Source organism: Temnothorax nylanderi, unplaced genomic scaffold, assembly GCF_030848795.1.
Source record: "Temnothorax nylanderi isolate EJ_2023f unplaced genomic scaffold, tnyl_v1.0 TNYL_tig0432_pilon, whole genome shotgun sequence".
NCBI lineage: Eukaryota > Metazoa > Arthropoda > Insecta > Hymenoptera > Formicidae > Temnothorax > Temnothorax nylanderi.
The window spans coordinates 53,688-73,169 of NW_027249494.1; the positions used below are offsets into that span (position 1 = coordinate 53,688).

At 39.6% G+C, this 19,482-nt stretch overlaps 1 protein-coding gene across 3 annotated transcripts in view; it reads left to right on the plus strand.

The window, feature by feature from the left end:
* The window catches only part of Mmp2 (Matrix metalloproteinase 2), a 103,763-nt gene that overhangs the window by 52,116 nt on the left and 32,165 nt on the right, over window positions 1-19,482 (plus strand). For all 3 annotated transcript variants that reach the window (XM_071721662.1, XM_071721664.1, XM_071721665.1), the window contains 2 exons: window positions 11,226-11,372; window positions 11,858-12,000. In XM_071721662.1, coding sequence (XP_071577763.1) covers window positions 11,226-11,372; window positions 11,858-12,000 — 290 coding nt within the window. The remainder of the gene's footprint in view (window positions 1-11,225; window positions 11,373-11,857; window positions 12,001-19,482) is intronic.

Here is a 19,482-nt window from a genome sequence, read left to right on the forward strand (position 1 = left end):
TCGAATTATCGAAGCTCTTCGGGCCCGTCATCCGCAATACATTCGCGACGGAGAAGCGTGTCAATAAGCGCTGACAGTGGCACACACTCCGTGAACGAGATTATTGACGGAGTGATCGCGGGACAGTTTAGGCGGGTCGTGTTTCTCTCCCCCCCCCCTCTCTCTCTCTCTCTCTCTCTCTCTCTCTCTCTCTCTCTCTCTCTCTCTCTCTCTCTTTCTCTTTCTCCGTTCATGACTCTTCGAGGATACGCTGAATAGGATCGCAGTCATTGTCAGAGGTCCTCGAAGCCGCTCGTGGCACCTGTCGTTATCTTCTGTTATCTCTATCTCGCTTTATTTCCCTTGAGAGGCCTCTATCCGTCTCTCTCTCTCTCTCTCTCTCTCTCTCTCTCTCTCTCTCTCTCTCTCTCTCTCTCTCTCTCTCTCTCTCTCTCTCTCTCTCTCTCTCTCTCTCTCTCTCTCTCTCTCTCTCTCTCTCGACGATCTGCCTGATTTATGAAGCTCCTTCAAGCCGTCAATTGCGCTCCGATATCGGCGAGATACTTGACCACTTCGATCTGTCGTCCGCAAATTCACGTCGCGCGAAAAAGAGCTTTCGATACCGCTATCGTGATCCACGAGTACTTGCCCATGGAAAATAGGAGTCGAAGTGAGTGTAGTCGAAATGAATCGAGTGCCGTCAGCACCGTGGTCGAGTGCTGGTTACACCGCTATTCACGATCGCTCGACAACGTTGTATTAACCAATGAATTAATTGTTTTATATCAAGCGTTGTAATTCTTCGCCGCGAATAAGTTCTACCATTCTTCTTAATTTTTTAAGTATAATCCTGTAGCGTATGCGAGATGATCATGAATGAAAATTTCGGCGGCTCTACTTCTCGCTTGTCCGCTACTTCACAACATATCATTCTTTTGCTTAAAGTATGTGCCAATATGAAATTCGAAGAATATCGCGAAATCCACGTTAGTCGCGACTGACGCGACTCTTGAATTTCCGATCGTTTTCTGAATAAAGGAATTAACTTTTCCACGGGGGCGTCTGTCATCGACCGTCGAGTGCTGTCATCGCCAATCTCGCGGTTGTCACCTGGCGCGGACGATTCGCGGGACGGTCTCTGCGGTGGCAATTGCGCGAATATCGGATTGAGAAGGGGAAGGGGGGAGAGATCTGCTTTGGAAATCGGACGATGGTGCTTCAAGCTGTCGCACGCATGAGCGCGACAATGACTTAAACAATATCATCCCCGAGCCCCGACATCGGAAGGGACAGTATGCGAGAGCCGCGTTTTTCATATTGTGAAATATTTTTCCCTGAGTGTTTCCGCGAGGACGAATAAAAATATAGAGTGAAAAATCGAGGAAGGAGAAAAAGAGAATGGATTCGCGATGCCGAGAGATTCGAGATAATCGAACATGAATTTTATTAAATTGAATATGAATTTAAATGAAACACGGAACGCGATTTGTAATTTATTTGTATAATGGTAGGAATACTGTAATATATTTATTGAGAATTTCACACACACACACACACACACACACACACACACACACACATATTATAAAATGTTATATATTTTATAATACGATTAACACACATATTACCTATAATTATATCGTTGTAGAGTAGGGAATATAGGATGTAAAGGTACATCCAAGAATCGAGGTGCGAATTTTTCGGAATCGTCTAAACTTACGTTTCATTTATCTTTATTATTAAACTTACAATTTTTAATCCAGCTTGAGAATTGAGCCTTTGTATTTTTTTTAAATCTTTCACCGTTATTATCACACGCGTTTTGACGGGCTGTTCGGCATTTCGTTCGAAATATGCGATCAACATCTCAATCCCTATCGCTTCCTGTCGCGAATGTCAGCCGCGAGACATTGACGTTTGCTTTACGGCAACAATTGTCGCGCTGCCGACAAATGCGTTACAGCTTTCTGGCACTATTGAAAATTAATGCGAGTGTTGCGGTGCGCGCGCGTGCACTAATTAGCGGCGGATTGGCGCGAGTGCTTTATTCGCGATTGATTCGTACACATTTGCCTGTTCGAGGAACCGCGAAATCGAAAGTGTTCCATGAATGCTGCATTCCAATGACAGCTAATTACCTATGTTTTTGCGCTCCCGTTTTGCACCATTGTACCTCTATCTCGTTTATCTTTGTGTTCAACCTCGCAGCGTGTTAGTGGGCCGCATTTGTGGGTTGCCTTTTCGCATTTACTATTCTTCTCTCTCCCTTGCTTTAATCTCATTAGCGCTCAACGTCGCGGAACAAAAGATTTTGTATTCCGACGAAAAATGTACCGTTGTTAATTTTACCTGGTGTAACGGCTGTAACGCCGCTCTCTTAGCGTCTCATATTTTTCGCTCGATTCTTTCTTTCTAAATGTACAGAGAATATCTTTCGCACAGTCGTCCGGTATTCATCCACGAATATTACCATTCTTCTTATTGATACAATTTACCTTATCAAAAGAAACCGACGCTCTGTTTATATAAAAACATTTGAGTGATATTTGAACAATGTACAATCTTATTAATCTGTTAACGGTTAAAAATATTAATCCGGGTGTTTAGTATTTTTCTTTAATTACGGTGCACACGTGCCTCTTGCACGAAAATAAATGTCGAATTTTTTAATTCTTCATTAGATTCAGGATAAATCGACAGAGTCGTCATGAGAATCGGCAGATATTTCCTCGTTAATCAACTTGTTAATTAATTAACTCGTCGGATTATTCGCACGACACATTGCCGACTTCCGCGATGAAAAAGAGAAAAAAAAGATTGTCTCGAGCACCCGTCGGCTTTTTCTCGTACATTCGCGTCTATGCATTATTCGAGCGCAATGTTATATCGGGCGCAAATGTAAAAGCACCGAGAGGACGAGGCCGGCGAAGTAGAGTTGAAAGTGGAAAATTAATATCCTCGGATGATCTATTGTTCCATTTTACGGTTTATTCGTTTTACCGCCGACTTCTTATTGTCGCGCGAGTAAATTCAGTTCACAATACTTTCAGCGCTTCCCGCTTCGCGAGTATATGTAATCTTTACACTGAAAGTTATGATATATATTTTATAATTTTGGTTACTTGTCCGCTCGAGTTATTTATAAACGAAATTAATTTTATAACAACTGAATCTTTTTGAGATGAAGTTTTGTATTCTATACATATAACTTGGTATTTTAATTAATTTTCTATTAAATATTTTATTTTGATTAATTTTTTCTGCATAAAGTTACACCTCAAAAAAGAATTCGAAAAATTCTGAAAGTCTACTTTTGTTTTCGAGTTTTTGTTACCGGATAGATCTCGTATCTTTCTCGCGAATAAATCATATTAAAGTTACGGTTATACGTCAGCGATGGCGGCGTGTCGCTCCTCGGCGAAATTTACGAACCTGCGAAAATTGCGAACGGTGCAGGAACAATTACGAGCTGGGTCGCATCTTCCGCTTAAAAATTCGTGCCCACTGTTGCGATAAAAATTTCCCATTTTTATAAGATCCCGTCCCGTCCCAGAAATGAAATTTTTACACATTTTATAGTGATCGTAAAAATGAAGAACTATATATTCTGAAGCACTATATATAGTGCTACCGCACAATACGGCTGCTTAAGGAAACTTTTTAATAATTCTCTGATATGAAAATCTTTTTCTTCTGTTCTGTTACTTAATACAGCAAATTATCGCAAATAATTAAATTTTACATTTATAGCGATTGTTGAATATGTCAAATATATTATTAAAACGCTAAATATTATTTTACATTAGCTTATTAATTATTCAAAAATGAAGATTAATCCGCCAATAGAAATTTAAAACAGGAATCTTTATTAAATCGACGCAAATGGCGAGTAACAATAACGCTCAATCACGACGTTTCGACCCGGGGGATTGGGTCCTTCTCAAGTGTCTTGTAACAAAAAAACGGTAACGTCTGAATTAGTTGGAATTCTAACAATATTATGACGGAAATAATTAGATGTCCTATTATACCTATAAGATGGCATGGAACTATCGCTCTCGCGTGAACATCTTAGGAATACGAAGATTTTGACCGAAAAAGTCATATGTCAAAAGCTAAATAAAAAACCTTTCCGTTAATGGTCGTTGTCAAGTAAAAATAAAAAATAATAAAAAGTAGAGTGATGAGTAATTACATGTTCGGTATCGTAGAGCACCTTGATGTAGATTTCATAATGTTAATGCGCAATGCACAAAGAACGGTTTTGTGCATTGCGCATTAACATTATGAAATCTACATCAAGGTGCTCTACGATACCGAACATGTAATTACTCATCACTCTACTTTTTATTATTTTTTATTTTTACTTGACAACGACCATTAACGGAAAGGTTTTTTATTTAGCTTTTGACATATGACTTTTTCGGTCAAAATCTTCGTATTCCTAAGATGTTCACGCGAGAGCGATAGTTCCATGCCATCTTATAGGTAGGACATCTAATTATTTCCGTCATAATCTTGTTAGAATTCCAACTAATTCAGGCGTTACCGTTTTTTTGTTACAAGACACTTGAGAAGGACCCAATCCCCCGGGTCGAAACGTCGTGATTGAGCGTTATTGTTACTCGCCATTTGCGTCGATTTAATAAAGATTCCTGTTATTAATTATTATACAGCAAACTATTAATATACATATATTAATTATTGTAATTAGAATTTTATTATCACGATGTAAGATTCACCAGTCTTTTTGATTTCTTCTTTCTGTACACATGTTAAACTCTTTCTTTGTTTCTTTTTAAGTACACTGGAGTTTCTAAAACTCCATTGCATTCCAACTTTTTAAAAGTTAAAGTTACGACTTTAAATTTCAGCATATTTTATCGCGGTAGAAACGGCGGCGCAAATGTCACACGTGATTATTATTAAAGTTGCCAAAAGACAGTGTATTAGTACGACGGCGTAGGCAGCGAACACGACGTCGTAAAGTCCATTCATCAAAGTTTCGGAGCAAAACACTCACAGGGGATGCTTATACATGGGAGGAGGAGGCATTACACGGCCGAAGTTTACCAAATTTGCCTTGCTCTCGGTGGCTTATTGTCACCGCAGAATTTGCATCGTTCTCTCCTACCTACCGCATTGCCTTTTTCACTTACCAATTGTATTTATTGTTTCGTATGTAATATGGCGTTCTTTTCCTCGTGAGAAACATCGAGATTGTACAAATTCGTAACTCTCTAAATCTCATAGTAGTTTTGTTACTAATATATTAAAATGATTGATTTTGAGGCTGTTCTTCCGAAAACGTCCATGCTCCGATTTAGATGAAACTTTGTGAATAGGTTCCTTTTAGATAAAAAAGACATATACCAAAAGGATTTTTTGCGACTCCAAAGTTTAGCAATACACTTTTCGCGCGAAACGAGATGCCACGTGGGTTTACAACTTTCCACGCGTGAAAAGTTCACGCATGTACTTTGTAAGGCACATAATGTGTCTAGTTTAAAAGTAGTGGACCCCCCTGCAGGAGGAGAGGGGCGGAACCTACTGCCTCCACGCATAGGGGAGACCGGGGCTAGACCGCTAACGGGGTAAATCCGCCAAATCAAATATCTCGGAACCTGTATATTGTGCGAACTCGCTATTAACATTGTAAACGCTGCTTATGGTACCCATGTGACCAACGGAGTTTCGGCAGGTTACCTGCCGTGTTATGATTTTTACGGAGGCAAACGTGTTTTCGTGGTGAAAAGTGAAATTTTCTGCGCGTGGAAATTTTGTAATATCTGCAATAATATTTGCTCTCCAAATCTCGAGGTACGTGATTATAAATGCATGCTGATTATAAAGAGTAATGCATGCTGAACACGAATCCAGTGTAGATATCTAATATTTCATGGGCGATCAAACCTGAAACTGATTTATCCCGGGGGGGGGGGGTGGCGGTTCAACCCCGGCATTTTTGAGATTTCAATTTTTGCACCGTTGTCGTTTTTGCTCTATACCGGTTAAACAAAGCGACGTAGATAAAAATTTCCTGTATAAATTTTGTAGCTAAAGGTTCACTCTTTACAGTGGTATACCACATTTAACTACAATTATTTATTTTGTTGTTAAAAATCGGCACCGAAAAAAAACTAACGGTCTAGCCCCGGTCTCCCCTACACTTTTCGCGCGAAACGAGATGCCACATGGGTTTACAACTTTCCACGCGTGAAAAGTTCACGCATGTACTTTGTAAGGTACACTATGTGTCTAGTTTAAAAGTAGTGGAGTCCCCCCAGGGGGGGCGGAACCTACTGCCTCCACGCATACACTTTTCACGCGAGACGAGTTGTCACATGGGTTTACAACGTTTCTGATTTTCTGAAGTTTCGCCAATGATGTTTATGTTATGACTTTGACGGGTATGACTTTATGGTTTTTTACATTACTTAAGAGCTGTTTTGGTTTGTAATATACTGAGTTAGTTCACTCGTAATATACTGAGTTAATTCGAAAAAATATTTAAAAAGTTGCTAAACTTTGGAGTCGCAAAAAATCTTTTTGGTATATGTCTTTTTTATCTTAAAAGGAACCTATTTACAAAGTTTGACCTAAATCTGAGCATGAATGTTTTCGGAAGTTTCGCCACCTTTTTCTTAAATTAACAAAACATTTCACAAGAAAGAGATTTATTTCAACGCGGATTAAGACTCGAACAAGTTTTTCTCCGTGCGTGCTTATGGTAATCGCCGGATTATATTCGACAGACTGTGCGCCGCTTTGATCGTACGGGAATTTGGCGATTATATAAGTTCGATGAAATATGCGATCGATTTTTCAGAAGATAATCCTCGCGGGGGGGCGGGCGGGCCACGATAATTCAGTCGGAACTCACGTTGTTTCCCCAATCGCGGAGCATTAATAAAGTAAACGCGCTTTAAAATGCTTTAATTCTACACCCGCGCCGCATTGGCTGCACACTCCTGACGCAGTATCTATATTTATCGATCTCTCTTTTGCTTCGCGATGTTCATTACCGATTGGCCGCGTAATGAATATGAGACGATGTTGAAGGCGCGATATTAATGGTATACGCGGATGCGGTTACCCTTGCGAAATTAGATGCGCCTGAATGCACGTGGATGAAACTGCACTAGGCAAATTATTTCCTGCCGTCTAATTGTGGATGCATCGATAAATGATCTGTTAAATGTCAAGTGAAACGCGATAGCTTTTGCGTCGGGGGTTAATTAGGTCACCAAGAAATCGAGAGAGAGAGAGAGAGAGAGAGAGAGAGAGAGAGAGAGAGAGAGAGAGAGAGAGAAAGAGAGAGAGAGAGAGACGATTGCACTATACAAAAATGACTTTATTTGAGATCTATATTTGTTCTTTTTCTTCCTCTACTTTTTTTCTCTGTTTTTTTAGTCTCCTGGTGTTATACTTTGCAGCTAAATACATTTCGACGGGTTCTTATACATTTCTTGCTTCCGAGGAACTTCTTTTAAAGAGCAGGAAAATACGACGCAAGCCGACGTTGACGATTACCAACTTGTCTCTCGACCCCGTATCGACCCAAAGATTATTGACATGTAGACGAACGCGTTAAATTAAGGCGGACAGTGAGAGAACTCGCGTTGCGCTCGCGCGCCCGAGCGAAATATGCTCGCTCGTTTTAAACTAAACAAACGCCTGCCCCATTTTATCCGAGGCGAGCCGTAACAATCAATTTATCCGAACGCCTATATTCGCCCCCATTAATCTCCGTCAGTTGTCTAACGGGCGCTAAATTGTCCGTGTGTGCGCGCGCTCACAACTGGCCGATTCCTTTTTCTTCATTTGGCCGTCGGATCCGGGAATGTTCTCCATTTTTAACGCATTACTGGTCAACCGCGCTGTGCAACATTCTCCCATCTTTACAACCAACGGAGTTGGATTTAATTAATGGAAGCGCGTAGTTTTTCATCAACTTCTTGAAATATGAATACTGAGAGAGGAAGTTTTTGAAAAAAAAGGGAAAAAGAAACAAGACTGTCAAGCATATATAACACGCATCGGAAAATCGAGCTTTTACTTCATCGCACAGTCTCTTATGTCGGTTCGTACATATATATTTATCTCAATTTGTATTTCAAAGAAAAATATTGCAAATATTATTTTAAAATATCGTACACCATGTTTACCTTGGCATGAGGTTCTTCTCTTTTTCTCTTCACTTTCTCGCGCAATTATGTCTTTTCGTCTCGCCCCGCATTTCTTCTTTCCGCCCCGATTCTTTCGCGAACGTCTATTATTCTGATATATTACAAAAACGTGTTACGCTAGCTATGTAAAGATGGCGTAGTGTGTGCGTGTGTATGTACGCCTGCGTGTGTCGCCTGTGCCGAGGAAAGAGGGACGATCCACTCGAGGGACGACGGAAGGAGTGATCGATAGCGAATTTACAGCGAGAAATAATATGCTACCGCCAACGGGCGTCGCGTCGCGTATCGGGCGTATTTTAAAAGCATCTTTTAAATCTCGCGCCTGAAAGATACTGCGAGAATCTCTCATCCGCTATTCAGGTCACGACGCGGACGTTAATTTCGCTATTACGTGGGTACATACCCACGGCCTGTAAAATTAATTCACGAACTTTCTGGGGGTTAGGAAAATTTCGAGATCTCAGACCGGAATTGTGGTAACTTCGAAACATCCTACGCGGAAATCTGACGTCGAAATTTAGAGCGTATTCAGGATCCGCGCGCTAGGAGTATAACACTTTGAACTATTCTATAACATATATTATATATATATATATATATATATGTATTTCGAAATTCGAACTTCGACATTTCTAAACACGCAAGTTACATTTGCGTCGTTCTGCATATTCGCGAAACTGTTCGGTAAAAGTTGGCACGCGTATTTTCGCACCCGCGCATCGAGAACCGCGCGAGAAATTGTACATACAAGTGCAAATAAGCGCGGAGGAATCGCGGGAGCTGCATCGGAAATGTTGATTTGCCCCGCTGGAAAGTTCCGCGATGCATCGATCAGTGTCGGATCGGTTCGCCTAATTAAGCGATATGTTCATCGTTTTAATAAAACGGGCACGTAAACGCGGGCGAGCGACGATGCGCCGCGGCGATACGCGTAATCATCATCGTCGATGTTACCGGGCCCCGTTTCCCATTTCCGATATTACCCCGCGGGCGGCGCGGGCGGCGGCCGTTAATAATGTAAATTCTCGCGGCCGGCTTTCTGTCGGACATAAATCGCGCGCATCGACGCGAATCGGATCGCTTCATCAAAAGTTGGATGAGAGTTAATACGGTGATCGTTACAGTTAATACTGACATACGCGAGCCGGGATTAATTAAATGACAAAATTATAAATAATTAGGAGACATTTATGTGCAGAAAGTTTATTTCGCGTAGGTAATACGATAAAATATAAAGGTATACGATAAATATAAAGATCATGTTTTTAATCAATTTTCATAATAATGAGGTGAAATATTTGTGGAAAGGTAGATAAGCAAATAAACGAAATTGGGAAAAATAATACTTTTAGTAATGATGAAATAAAAATTATATGGAAATTATTAAGATTAGGTTGATATCTAAAATAGGAAAATAGAAACGCAGGAGCAAATAAATATATATATATATAATAATATAATTAAATCAAATGTACTGCACACAACAATTATCTATAACTAATTAATTTCAAAAGGCGATCGCCGCAAACAACCTTTCAATATCAACATATAAATAAACAAATATCTATAATTGTGCAATATATAAATTATTATGAAGAGAAATATATATGAAATCGTGAAATTTGAATGGTGTCAAGAAACACAGTGCAAGAACTTTCTCTGTTGCGAGTATTTACGTATATAGACAGCAAATAAATAAAACACACATATAAACAGACCTCGAGTAAATAAAGGAGGAACACGCTTGCAATGTGAAACATAAACAGACATTCCGTGTGGGGAGCGTACCGTAATTATGCAGTCGTCGCCGTAGAAATAACTCCGCGGTATTGCGCGAAATGATTAATTCCGCTTGTACATCAAAGCTTCTTGAAGTCTTGACACGAATTCTACAGAAGCGGCGGTGGTGGTGACGCAACTTTAGAGAAAGAAAGAGAGAGAGAGAGAGAAGAGGTACTTTTAATTAATTTATGCCACCGCTTTTTATTAACTTATACCGAGTACTCGCGTTATTTCGTGCATTTGGAGTATTTCTTAACAATTAAAAAAAAGGGGGAAGGTGATCTATCTCTCGGAGAGTCGCGAAACTTTTCGTATCTTCCGTGCGCCGAACTCGCGGCCGCCGCGCCGCGCCGCGAGAAACTTGAGGCTTGTTTTACTTGAAACCTCGTGTAAATAATAGCAGCGAGCTCGCCGAAAGTGAGACAGCGGTTCTTGTGCTCAAAGCATAATTGCGGAAAAAGATAACTCAAAACGGAAGAATTTTGTGATAGCGAATAAGCAGAGATAGGAGACTTTTGCTTTTAGAGAGATTTAATTGTTTCTAGAATATATTTATGAATATTCGTATAAATATGGTAAATTATACCGTATAAAATATTTCGTATTAATTATATAATTAATACGATATTTTTTGTAAGATGCTTTAAAAAAAGATTGTGAAACATGAAGGTTTCGTTTCAGCCAAACATAATTGTTAAATCAGTGTAATTAAAATCATGTACTTAAACAAGATGAGAACGTTTTACAAAAGGAGAGAATATATTTTAAATCGATAAGTCTTTCAAAGCGATATAAGTATATTATAAATTATTACATACAATACAGGATTAAAGTTCATTAAAATATTATTTTATTATTATGTAACGTAAAAATTAAAATGCACACAATTGCTACGCAATTGTAATGTAAATTCAAATCGTATATATTATATGTTTGGCTAATCGCGACATTATTCCGATCATTGATCAAACTTATTGTTAATGTCGACGCGGTCCTAAAATATTTCGAGCGCGACACATTTCTATCGCTCTTACGTTGGCGATCGCGTGTTTCCAGGTAATCAGTAATAGGTAAATACTTGAGCCATGTGGGCACAATCGATCAACGTACGTTTGTTTAGCGTTTACCGGGACCGGCGCGGCGGATCGTCTTGGCGAGCGCCGCGAAAATATTTACCGTTTATGTCGCCGCGCGGTTTGTTCTCCGCGTCGCCGAATCGATCGATCGAACTCTTACGCGGGAATACTTATTCCCTTCGTTTTTTTTTTCTTGCAGTTTGAGATCCGAGCAGCCTAGCGGCCTGGACACGGGCGGGGTTCGACTGGAGCTGAGCAAGGCCCTCGATCTCTGGGCCAGAAATTCCAAGCTCACCTTCCAGGAGATCAACAGCGACCGCGCCGATATTCTGATCTATTTCCACCGGTAAGTTTAATTCAAGTTGAAACTTAATCGATATAAAGTCTATTTATCCTTGCATGTATATACGTGTGCATTTTGGACGATTTCATGCGCTCGTTATATTCCGTTTTGCTATTGAATAGAATTAGAATAAATTAAATTTATATAATTATTAAAATTTTATTATTATAGAATAAATTAAAATTATTGCATATTATTATAATATAACGTAAATTAATAATAATTATTAAAATTATTATTATAATAATATAAATCAGCAGATTTTGATATTTACGGTGATAGAAATTCAGACTAAGCGCTCGGGCTCCAGCCGTAACTTTTAGAAATTCACATCGACGTTCGAAATTATTTGCACCGCATGTGTGATGCAATAATAACGCCGCATAACCGTGTAAAATCGCAAACTTGCGATAGACATTAATTCCGATGGCGACTGACGATCCCGTTCGGCAGAACGCCAGATAATATTCTCGCTGCGCATTGTTCAGGGGTTATCACGGAGACGGATACCCGTTCGATGGCAAAGGTCAAATCCTGGCGCACGCGTTCTTCCCGGGCAAGGATCGTGGCGGAGACGCTCACTTCGACGAGGAGGAGATATGGACGCTGGAGGACGAGAGCAACGAGGAAGGTAAATGGATTGGGATACCTATTTCGGTGTGGTCGAGAAAGCTCACGCCTCAAAATTGTTCAGATCTCTCTCTCTCTCTCTCCCTCTCTCTCTCTCTCTCTCTCTCTCTCTCTCTCTCTCTCTCTCTCTCTCTCTCTCTCTCTCTCTCTCTCTCTCTCTCTCTCTCTCTCTCTCTCTCTCTCTCTCTCTCTCTCTCTCTCTCTCTCTCTCTCTCTCTCTCCTCTCTCTCTCTCTCCTCTCTCTCTCCTCTCCCCTCCTCCCTCTCCCTCTCCCTCTCCTCTCTCTCTCTCTCTCTCTCTCTCTCTCTCTCTCTCTCTCTCTCGTGCGAATAAATGGAATATACGCGAATTTAGTTGAAATGGCGAAGTTATGAGCGATGAGGGAAGGAAGAGAGAGAGAGAGAACTAACAAATACTATTTATTCCAATCTTCTATCTTTTCACTTTTGCGGCGAATAAGCTGATTACTCTAGTTTCTCTCGAATTCGAAGACCGAACTCTTCGATCGTTTATGCGAATTGATCAAACATCGATTTGGCCAATTTGTATGAATATTCGGACTCGAAGGTCGAGCGTTTTCTCTCCTTCAGTATCTCGCACAATCATCCGAGCCATTCGCGTTTTGGTGGCGCGCCAACTCGGTCATCCGATACGATACGCGGTCACGCCTGTGAAAAAAGGGGCTCCGGATGGCTCGAGAAAGCGATCTTTTCGATTCTAGGCAGGGGCGTTATATCGCCGGATCGATATAAAACGCCGGATGGCACATAAAGGTATTCACGGACGGCGTACGTATTATAGGCGAAGAAGCTTGTTTGCGAGCTTCCTCTATCGACTCTTTCAACGTTGTTTTCTCCGTTCTTTTAATACAGTAAGGACGGCTTTGTCTCGAACTTTTCAAACAACGTCACACGCGTATGATGCAGTCGCCGATATTAATTATTCAGGCGCGGCCAATTACGGCCTTTTATTTCCTTCCTTTTAACGTAATGAAATTCTAAATTTCGAATTGTTCAATTTATAACATATTGTCAAATATATGTTTGAGAATTAAATAAAAAAGACGATTATTTATAATTATTCTTACTCGGCTTTTTTCATGCAAATAAAAATGTCTTTTTATGCAAAATTAATTACAAAATTTCAATACAAATTACTGAATAATTTAATATAAATTTTACAAAATAACATTGTACAGCAATTTTTTTTAATTGTTGAAGTCAGATTGTTTCATTTTCGCATCTTCAAAACATTTTTATATATACAATATGCATGTTTGTAGGTATAAATAGATAGAAATAATTTTTTATAATTACACGTTATCAAAAATATAAGATTTATCGAATATAGGCTGTCCGATACCTTTCACGCTTTCTTCTTCTTCAGCGAATCAAACGCTTATCAGCTCATTATCTTTTTTCTGCGCTATTCGCTTATGTCAATTGAAATGAGTAGTTAGCGACAATCCCCGATGAAAGTTAGCAGGAAAGTGCAGACCCAGACAGAAATAGACAACCTGTTGGAATGATTAACGGTGTTTCCTTAACGGGTCGGTACTGCGCATGCATTTAATTAGCGTACAATTGAGACGACGTGACAATGCTGCTGACAAAGACGGAGAGAAGGGTGGGAGGGAGAAAGGGAGAGGGGAGAGAAAGAGAGAGAGAGAGAGAGAGAGAGAGAGAGAGAGAGAGAGAGAGAGAGAGAGAGAGAGAGAGAGAGAGAGAGCCGATTGCTCTCGGCACGAGTCGCAAGGATCCGTCCACCGCGTCCCTCGTGCTTCCATCAAGATTGTTTAATTGCGTAATTCGCGTCGCGAATCAGCCCGTGATTACGACCTCGTAATTGCAACAGTTAGCCAAGCGACGCGACGTGCCATAGCGCAATAGTTAAAGCTGCCGACTGTCTGCCTGTCAACGCGCTAGCTGTAACCTATTGCCTTCGCTTCCCCTGTAGCATATCTTTCTAATAATCGCGAGTTCTCATTTACAGTTGAAATATAGCCTTTCTGTCTTTCAACAGCTTATATTATGTATTTAATAAGTACTCAGTTGTCAGTAAACAATTTTGTGTTAAATTTAACACATTTCACATGTCCCAATTTATCCACTCTAATTTTTATGTTGATTTAACAGAAGGCAAATATGTAAATAAATAACACAAGTAATACGTGAAAAATTAACACAAAATTGTAACACATGGACGCTATCAAAGTTTATGTTAAATCAACATATTTATAATGTTAAATTTAATTAAAATAAAATGTTAGCCTTACATTAAACACGTTATTCTTTCTTCTCTTTTTCTTACAAAAAACAGAAGACAGCGATATCTCTTTATAACATATAATATAACATAAGAAAATGTCGATTTAACAGATGGAAACTCTTGTAAAGAGGGAAGTAACACACGTACAATTTAGATGTTCATTTTAACATATAAAATACGTCACCAGGTTGCATTTACATATAAATTGTGTTATTTTAATTTTTAGGAACGTCGAATATTAATTTAACACAGAAAAGTCAAAATAACACAATGATAATATGTTACATTAACATCCGTGTATATGTTAAAAATTTAACACAAAAATTCCTACACAAATAGAAATCCACTGAAATACAAAATGTTTTATACCGTGTACATACATTGCGTGACACCATTTAATAAATCTATATTACGTATGTAGTATGTAGTATTAGTATTAGATGTAGTACCTGTAGCTACTAAAATATTAATATTATTAAAAGTCATGTACCTTTTTTTATAACTTGGATTTCGTCATGATTATTATGCATCTTTTTTGTTATACATACATTACAGAATGTATCACCGAAAAATTATATTAAAAGAATGATTATATTTTGTAGGTATCTTTCATCAAACATTGATTCATTTTAATTTGGCAAATTTCTTTTCGTATTTGTAGGTAGGGAATTACGCATGTCGGATTAATACGTATTAATTAATTAATACCGGGCTTGAAAGAGCTCGATTTATTGTTCCGCGTTAAAATGGGAACTCTTGTTCTCGGTCGCAACCGTTTAATTATTTCTCATTTCCGCCGAGTAAGTTTTATTCCGTTGATTTATTACCGGGGAGGAGTAATTAGCAGAGAATAATTAGAGACAATTTGTATACGCGGTTGACAATTTATCGCGGCTGGGAAGACGCGGCGCGAGGTATTTCAGTCGATAAGCTCGTTCCCGTGCAAATCGAGCGCTGCAACCTGCAACTAAAGTCCCTCATCTCGTTTCTACCGTCACGAACATCTCTCTGCGCATCGTCTCGCTGAAACGTTCTGCATAATACGTTTTCTCGCATTTTCTTCGCGCGCACCACTCTCTCTACCTACCGCATCTACCAGGGGGGTTTCAAGTAACGTAGAATGAACATCGCGGAATACAATCCGAAGTAGCAGCTTTTTCCCCCGACAAGAACTAATTTGCCCGAGCAAATCCGCTTTGCAAAAATAAAACTGCTGCAACGCTAGAAGTTTGTTGTAACGAAGAATGAGAAGTCTTGAGAGCGTCCTCCCGACTTTCGCAATTCACAAAAGCGTGATTTGTAGGAATCTGTAGCTCTCAAGTTTATAATTTTCATAATTTTGCATTTTAACTTATCGCTTACAATCGCTGAATTTTTTTAAGGAAATGGTAAATGCATAATATCTATCTGCAAATAATCGGTGTTTCACTCTTCGGTTAATTTTAAACGGAAATTCTCTTGCGAATAAAATTTTATCCGGAATCACGGAAGAATTTCGACGAAATTTTTACTACGGAGAGATCATAGTGGCAAAAAGCAGAAATGTTCCGGAAACGGAGATTGCATAGAGATTGAATAGAGATATCTGCGAGCGCATGTCCTCTTCACGTCTCTCCGCAACATTAAAGAAGAACCGAAAAACCGGTTTTTTGATTGAAAAGTTGGGAGCTTTATCTAAACGCAAATTTTTTCCTCGTTAACGTGTAGAGATATATAGATCCCCTTGGTCGGACACTCGAAACTTTCGCGTTAACTTGCGCGTTAAGCATTTAACGCGGTTAAAGTTCATTTTACGTGTTCTCGCACAGCCACGAGAATTTTCTCGGGGAAGTTTCTTTCTCGGCGAAACTTTAATCGAAACTCTTAATAACAACATCGTTGGCCTTATCGCCAGCGGTGATAACAGTGCGCGTCCAACCCCTTCTATAATCCCCTCCTCCCCTCTGCGTCCAGTAAACGCGGCTCCTTGCACTTGCACCAAAGCCGCGGTCTAATTTTCTCTTCATCAGGGGGGGGGGGGGGCGAGGTTGATTTAATCACCGTCACGTCCCAGCTATTAATTAGCCGTATTAATTAATCGGACTACTGTTCCGCTATCGGAAGTCGGGCTCGCTTCGGCGCGATTACATCGGTAGATTATTATTTGGGACCCCGATTTCCCAACGCGCGCTCGGATCCCGATTGGCGTCGTTAATATTGCGCTGACTTAATTCAACGGCGCAGCCGACGGCATTCATACTGCACATTAGCATAATTATGACCGTATGTTACTGCGACGCCACCACGAGTCTCTCTCTCTCTCTCTCTCTCTCTCTCTCTCTCTCTCTCTCTCTCTCTCTCTCTCTCTCTCTCTCTCTCTCTCTCTCTCTCTCTCTTTCTCTCTCTCTCTCTCTCTCTCTCTCTCTTTCTCTCTGCCATTATCAACTGTTACATGCGTATTCGAACAGTTAATTTCGGTGGCCGACTTAGCAACGAGGCGTCGCATCATGACGTTGTTTCTCGAGTTGACTATTGTGTCCGAATACGATGGGGACGGATATAAATATTTGACGTCAGAAAATGCATCTGTCTTTCTCGTTTAATTTCTATAAATAAATATATGTACAGGTAGCTGAAAATAGCATTTTATATAGACAATTTAAATTCTACAATCAATTTTGATGCTTTTCAAGAAGATCTTGATTTTGCTTATAAAGATATTAAAAAAGTCAAATATTAAAGAATTATTGTCATATTCAGGAAGAATAAAAAGGTAAAATTTTAGTCGTAGATAAGTAGTAAGGTGTTTGAAAGAACGAACAAAAGTTAAAAGAAAATAATGGTAGTTCTGGCTCCATACAAGTTCTTGATAAACGGTGAGTTTTATTTCAGTGAGATAGATAGGTGGATGGATATAGATACACTACCGCTCAAAAGTATTTGCCACCTTAAAAAAATTTGATTAGAGTTTATTAATGAAATTTTAATGAAAAGACCAATAATTTACTATCTTTATTACATAGGTAGTTACATGTTATTTAAACCATGTTAAACAATGATTTGACAAGAAAATAACATTATTTTAAATTTTTGCCTCATCAATGTGGCTGTTACGTTTTTTTTTTTTTTTTATTACAGTCTTACACAGTAATTGATTTTTGGCTTCTAAATATACCTACGTGATGATCTCGGAAAATGTATTTATGTATTATTTGAGATTTTCCGTACGCAAAATAATTACATAAAATTAGGAAGTAAGGGATAAAACGTAACATTAGTTTTGTATAAGGTAACAATGAGTACATGCCATACAATAATCCCTACTTTAAATTAAGTTTACTGCAAAAAATTTGAATTTTAAAAATTTTGTTCTGGGGTGGCAGATACTTTTGAGCGATAGTGTAGTATAGGTAGATAGAAAGAGAGCGTAAGTTATTGAAGTTGGTTTTCTCGTTGGCCGAGCCAGAGGAGCCCTTTGCTGTATCGGTCGCGGTGCATCGCGGCTAAAAGAATTAAAGTCCCGTCGGCCGCGCGGAGCGGATGTTTCGGAGTAAAGGAATTAAAATCTCGAAGCACGCGCGTGTTTCGCCGAAAGAAATTAAGCTTCCCGCGATCTTCGCTTTTTGTATGCATTCTCTTCGCTTCCCTCTCTCTTTCTCTCGCTCTCTTTTTGTCCCCAGGAGTTCTAATTCGCGAGATTCACGAGATTCACGAGATTCACGAAGAATTCTGTAAGATCCACGCGCGTCTTTCACAGGCGCTGTAATTACTAGAACTAAAATCGAAACTAAGAGAACTAAAGTGCTTGCGAAGAAGAGGGGAGACGTTATAATGGAAAGATGAAATCAAATCGGGATCGAAACGATTAGCGCACCACGTTTGATCGGATCGTCGCTAATGATCTCCGTAGAACGAACCTACACTCTCTTTCGCTCGCGGGATGTTCTATTACCGCAACGTGATTCGCCACACCATCGCGTCTCAGTTTCTCGCTATTTGCGAAGACAGCGCGACAGAATCCGCTTGTGGGAACGTGACATTAGCGACGCGACATTAGCAATTCATAACTGACATAACTGCGGTTGGACGTACGTTGCTGGTAAATCAGTTACATTTGTTCTCTCTGTATCGCCCCCCTTCTCTCTCTCTCTCTCTCTCTCTCTCTCTCTCTCTCTCTCTCTCTCTCTCTCTCTCTCTCTCTCTCTCTCTCTCTCTCTCTCTCTCTCTCTCTCTCTCTCTCTCTCTCTCTCTCTCTCTCTCTCTCTCTCTCTCTCTCTCTCTCTCTCTCTCAAACGGAATTAATTTAAAGCGACGGCCGCTTCGCCTTTAATTGCGTTTGCCTAAAGAGTTATTAACCGTTGCGCGTTGACGTATAGGGCGCTACCACTTACGACGATCATTCAGGCTAATGGTTTTCGACTGTTCGCGCGTCAGAGTCGAGAATTCACAATGAAAGTGGCAAATAAAAAATAAGAATACTTACCTCGAAACATCGTAGACTATCGCATTTAAAATTGTAGACCATTGCATAATTCACTCCTATGGATACTTATCTATATTATACTCGAAAAGAGTGCCCTTTCACTCAAATGGAGTGCGATTTTACTCCGATTTATAGAGCGCAATTTTACTCTTTCTTAGAGTGGCGAATCTCAAAGTGCACAGGCTCAATTTTCACTTTTTGTTACACCATTTCACTCGTTTTGAGTGATATTTCATTCTTCGACTTTTACGAAGAGTACATAAAGAAATAAAAACATCTTTCCTTTGTCATGAATGAAAAAAGATAGCTAAGAATGTTTCTTTTGTAATACTTTTACTCGCGGACGTTTATCGGTTAACTTTAACAAAGCTATATTGTATAAAATGTTAAATAATTTATTCTGGCACATGTTAGAAGTTTGTGCGACATGGAAGACCCGTTGTCTTGTCTTTAGTCACGTCTCTCTGCTCGTTTAACTCGCGAGATACGAATATGGTGTGACCCAAGAAAAGGAAGACCGTATCTCTCCCCCTCGTATATAACGAAAGTTTTCTCGTTGCATTGTTAACGTATACTCGCGTCGCCCACTACTATTTCGGTATTCAGTAAAATGTCTTGACGTGATTCCAGGATAACGTACATAAGCCAGCTCGATGATGGACGATAAATGCGCGTAGTTTTCGAGCGATTGTAGCTTCATTTTATCGCTCCGCGTTTCATAAGCTCGCGCGATGAGAACAAAAGATCGCGAAT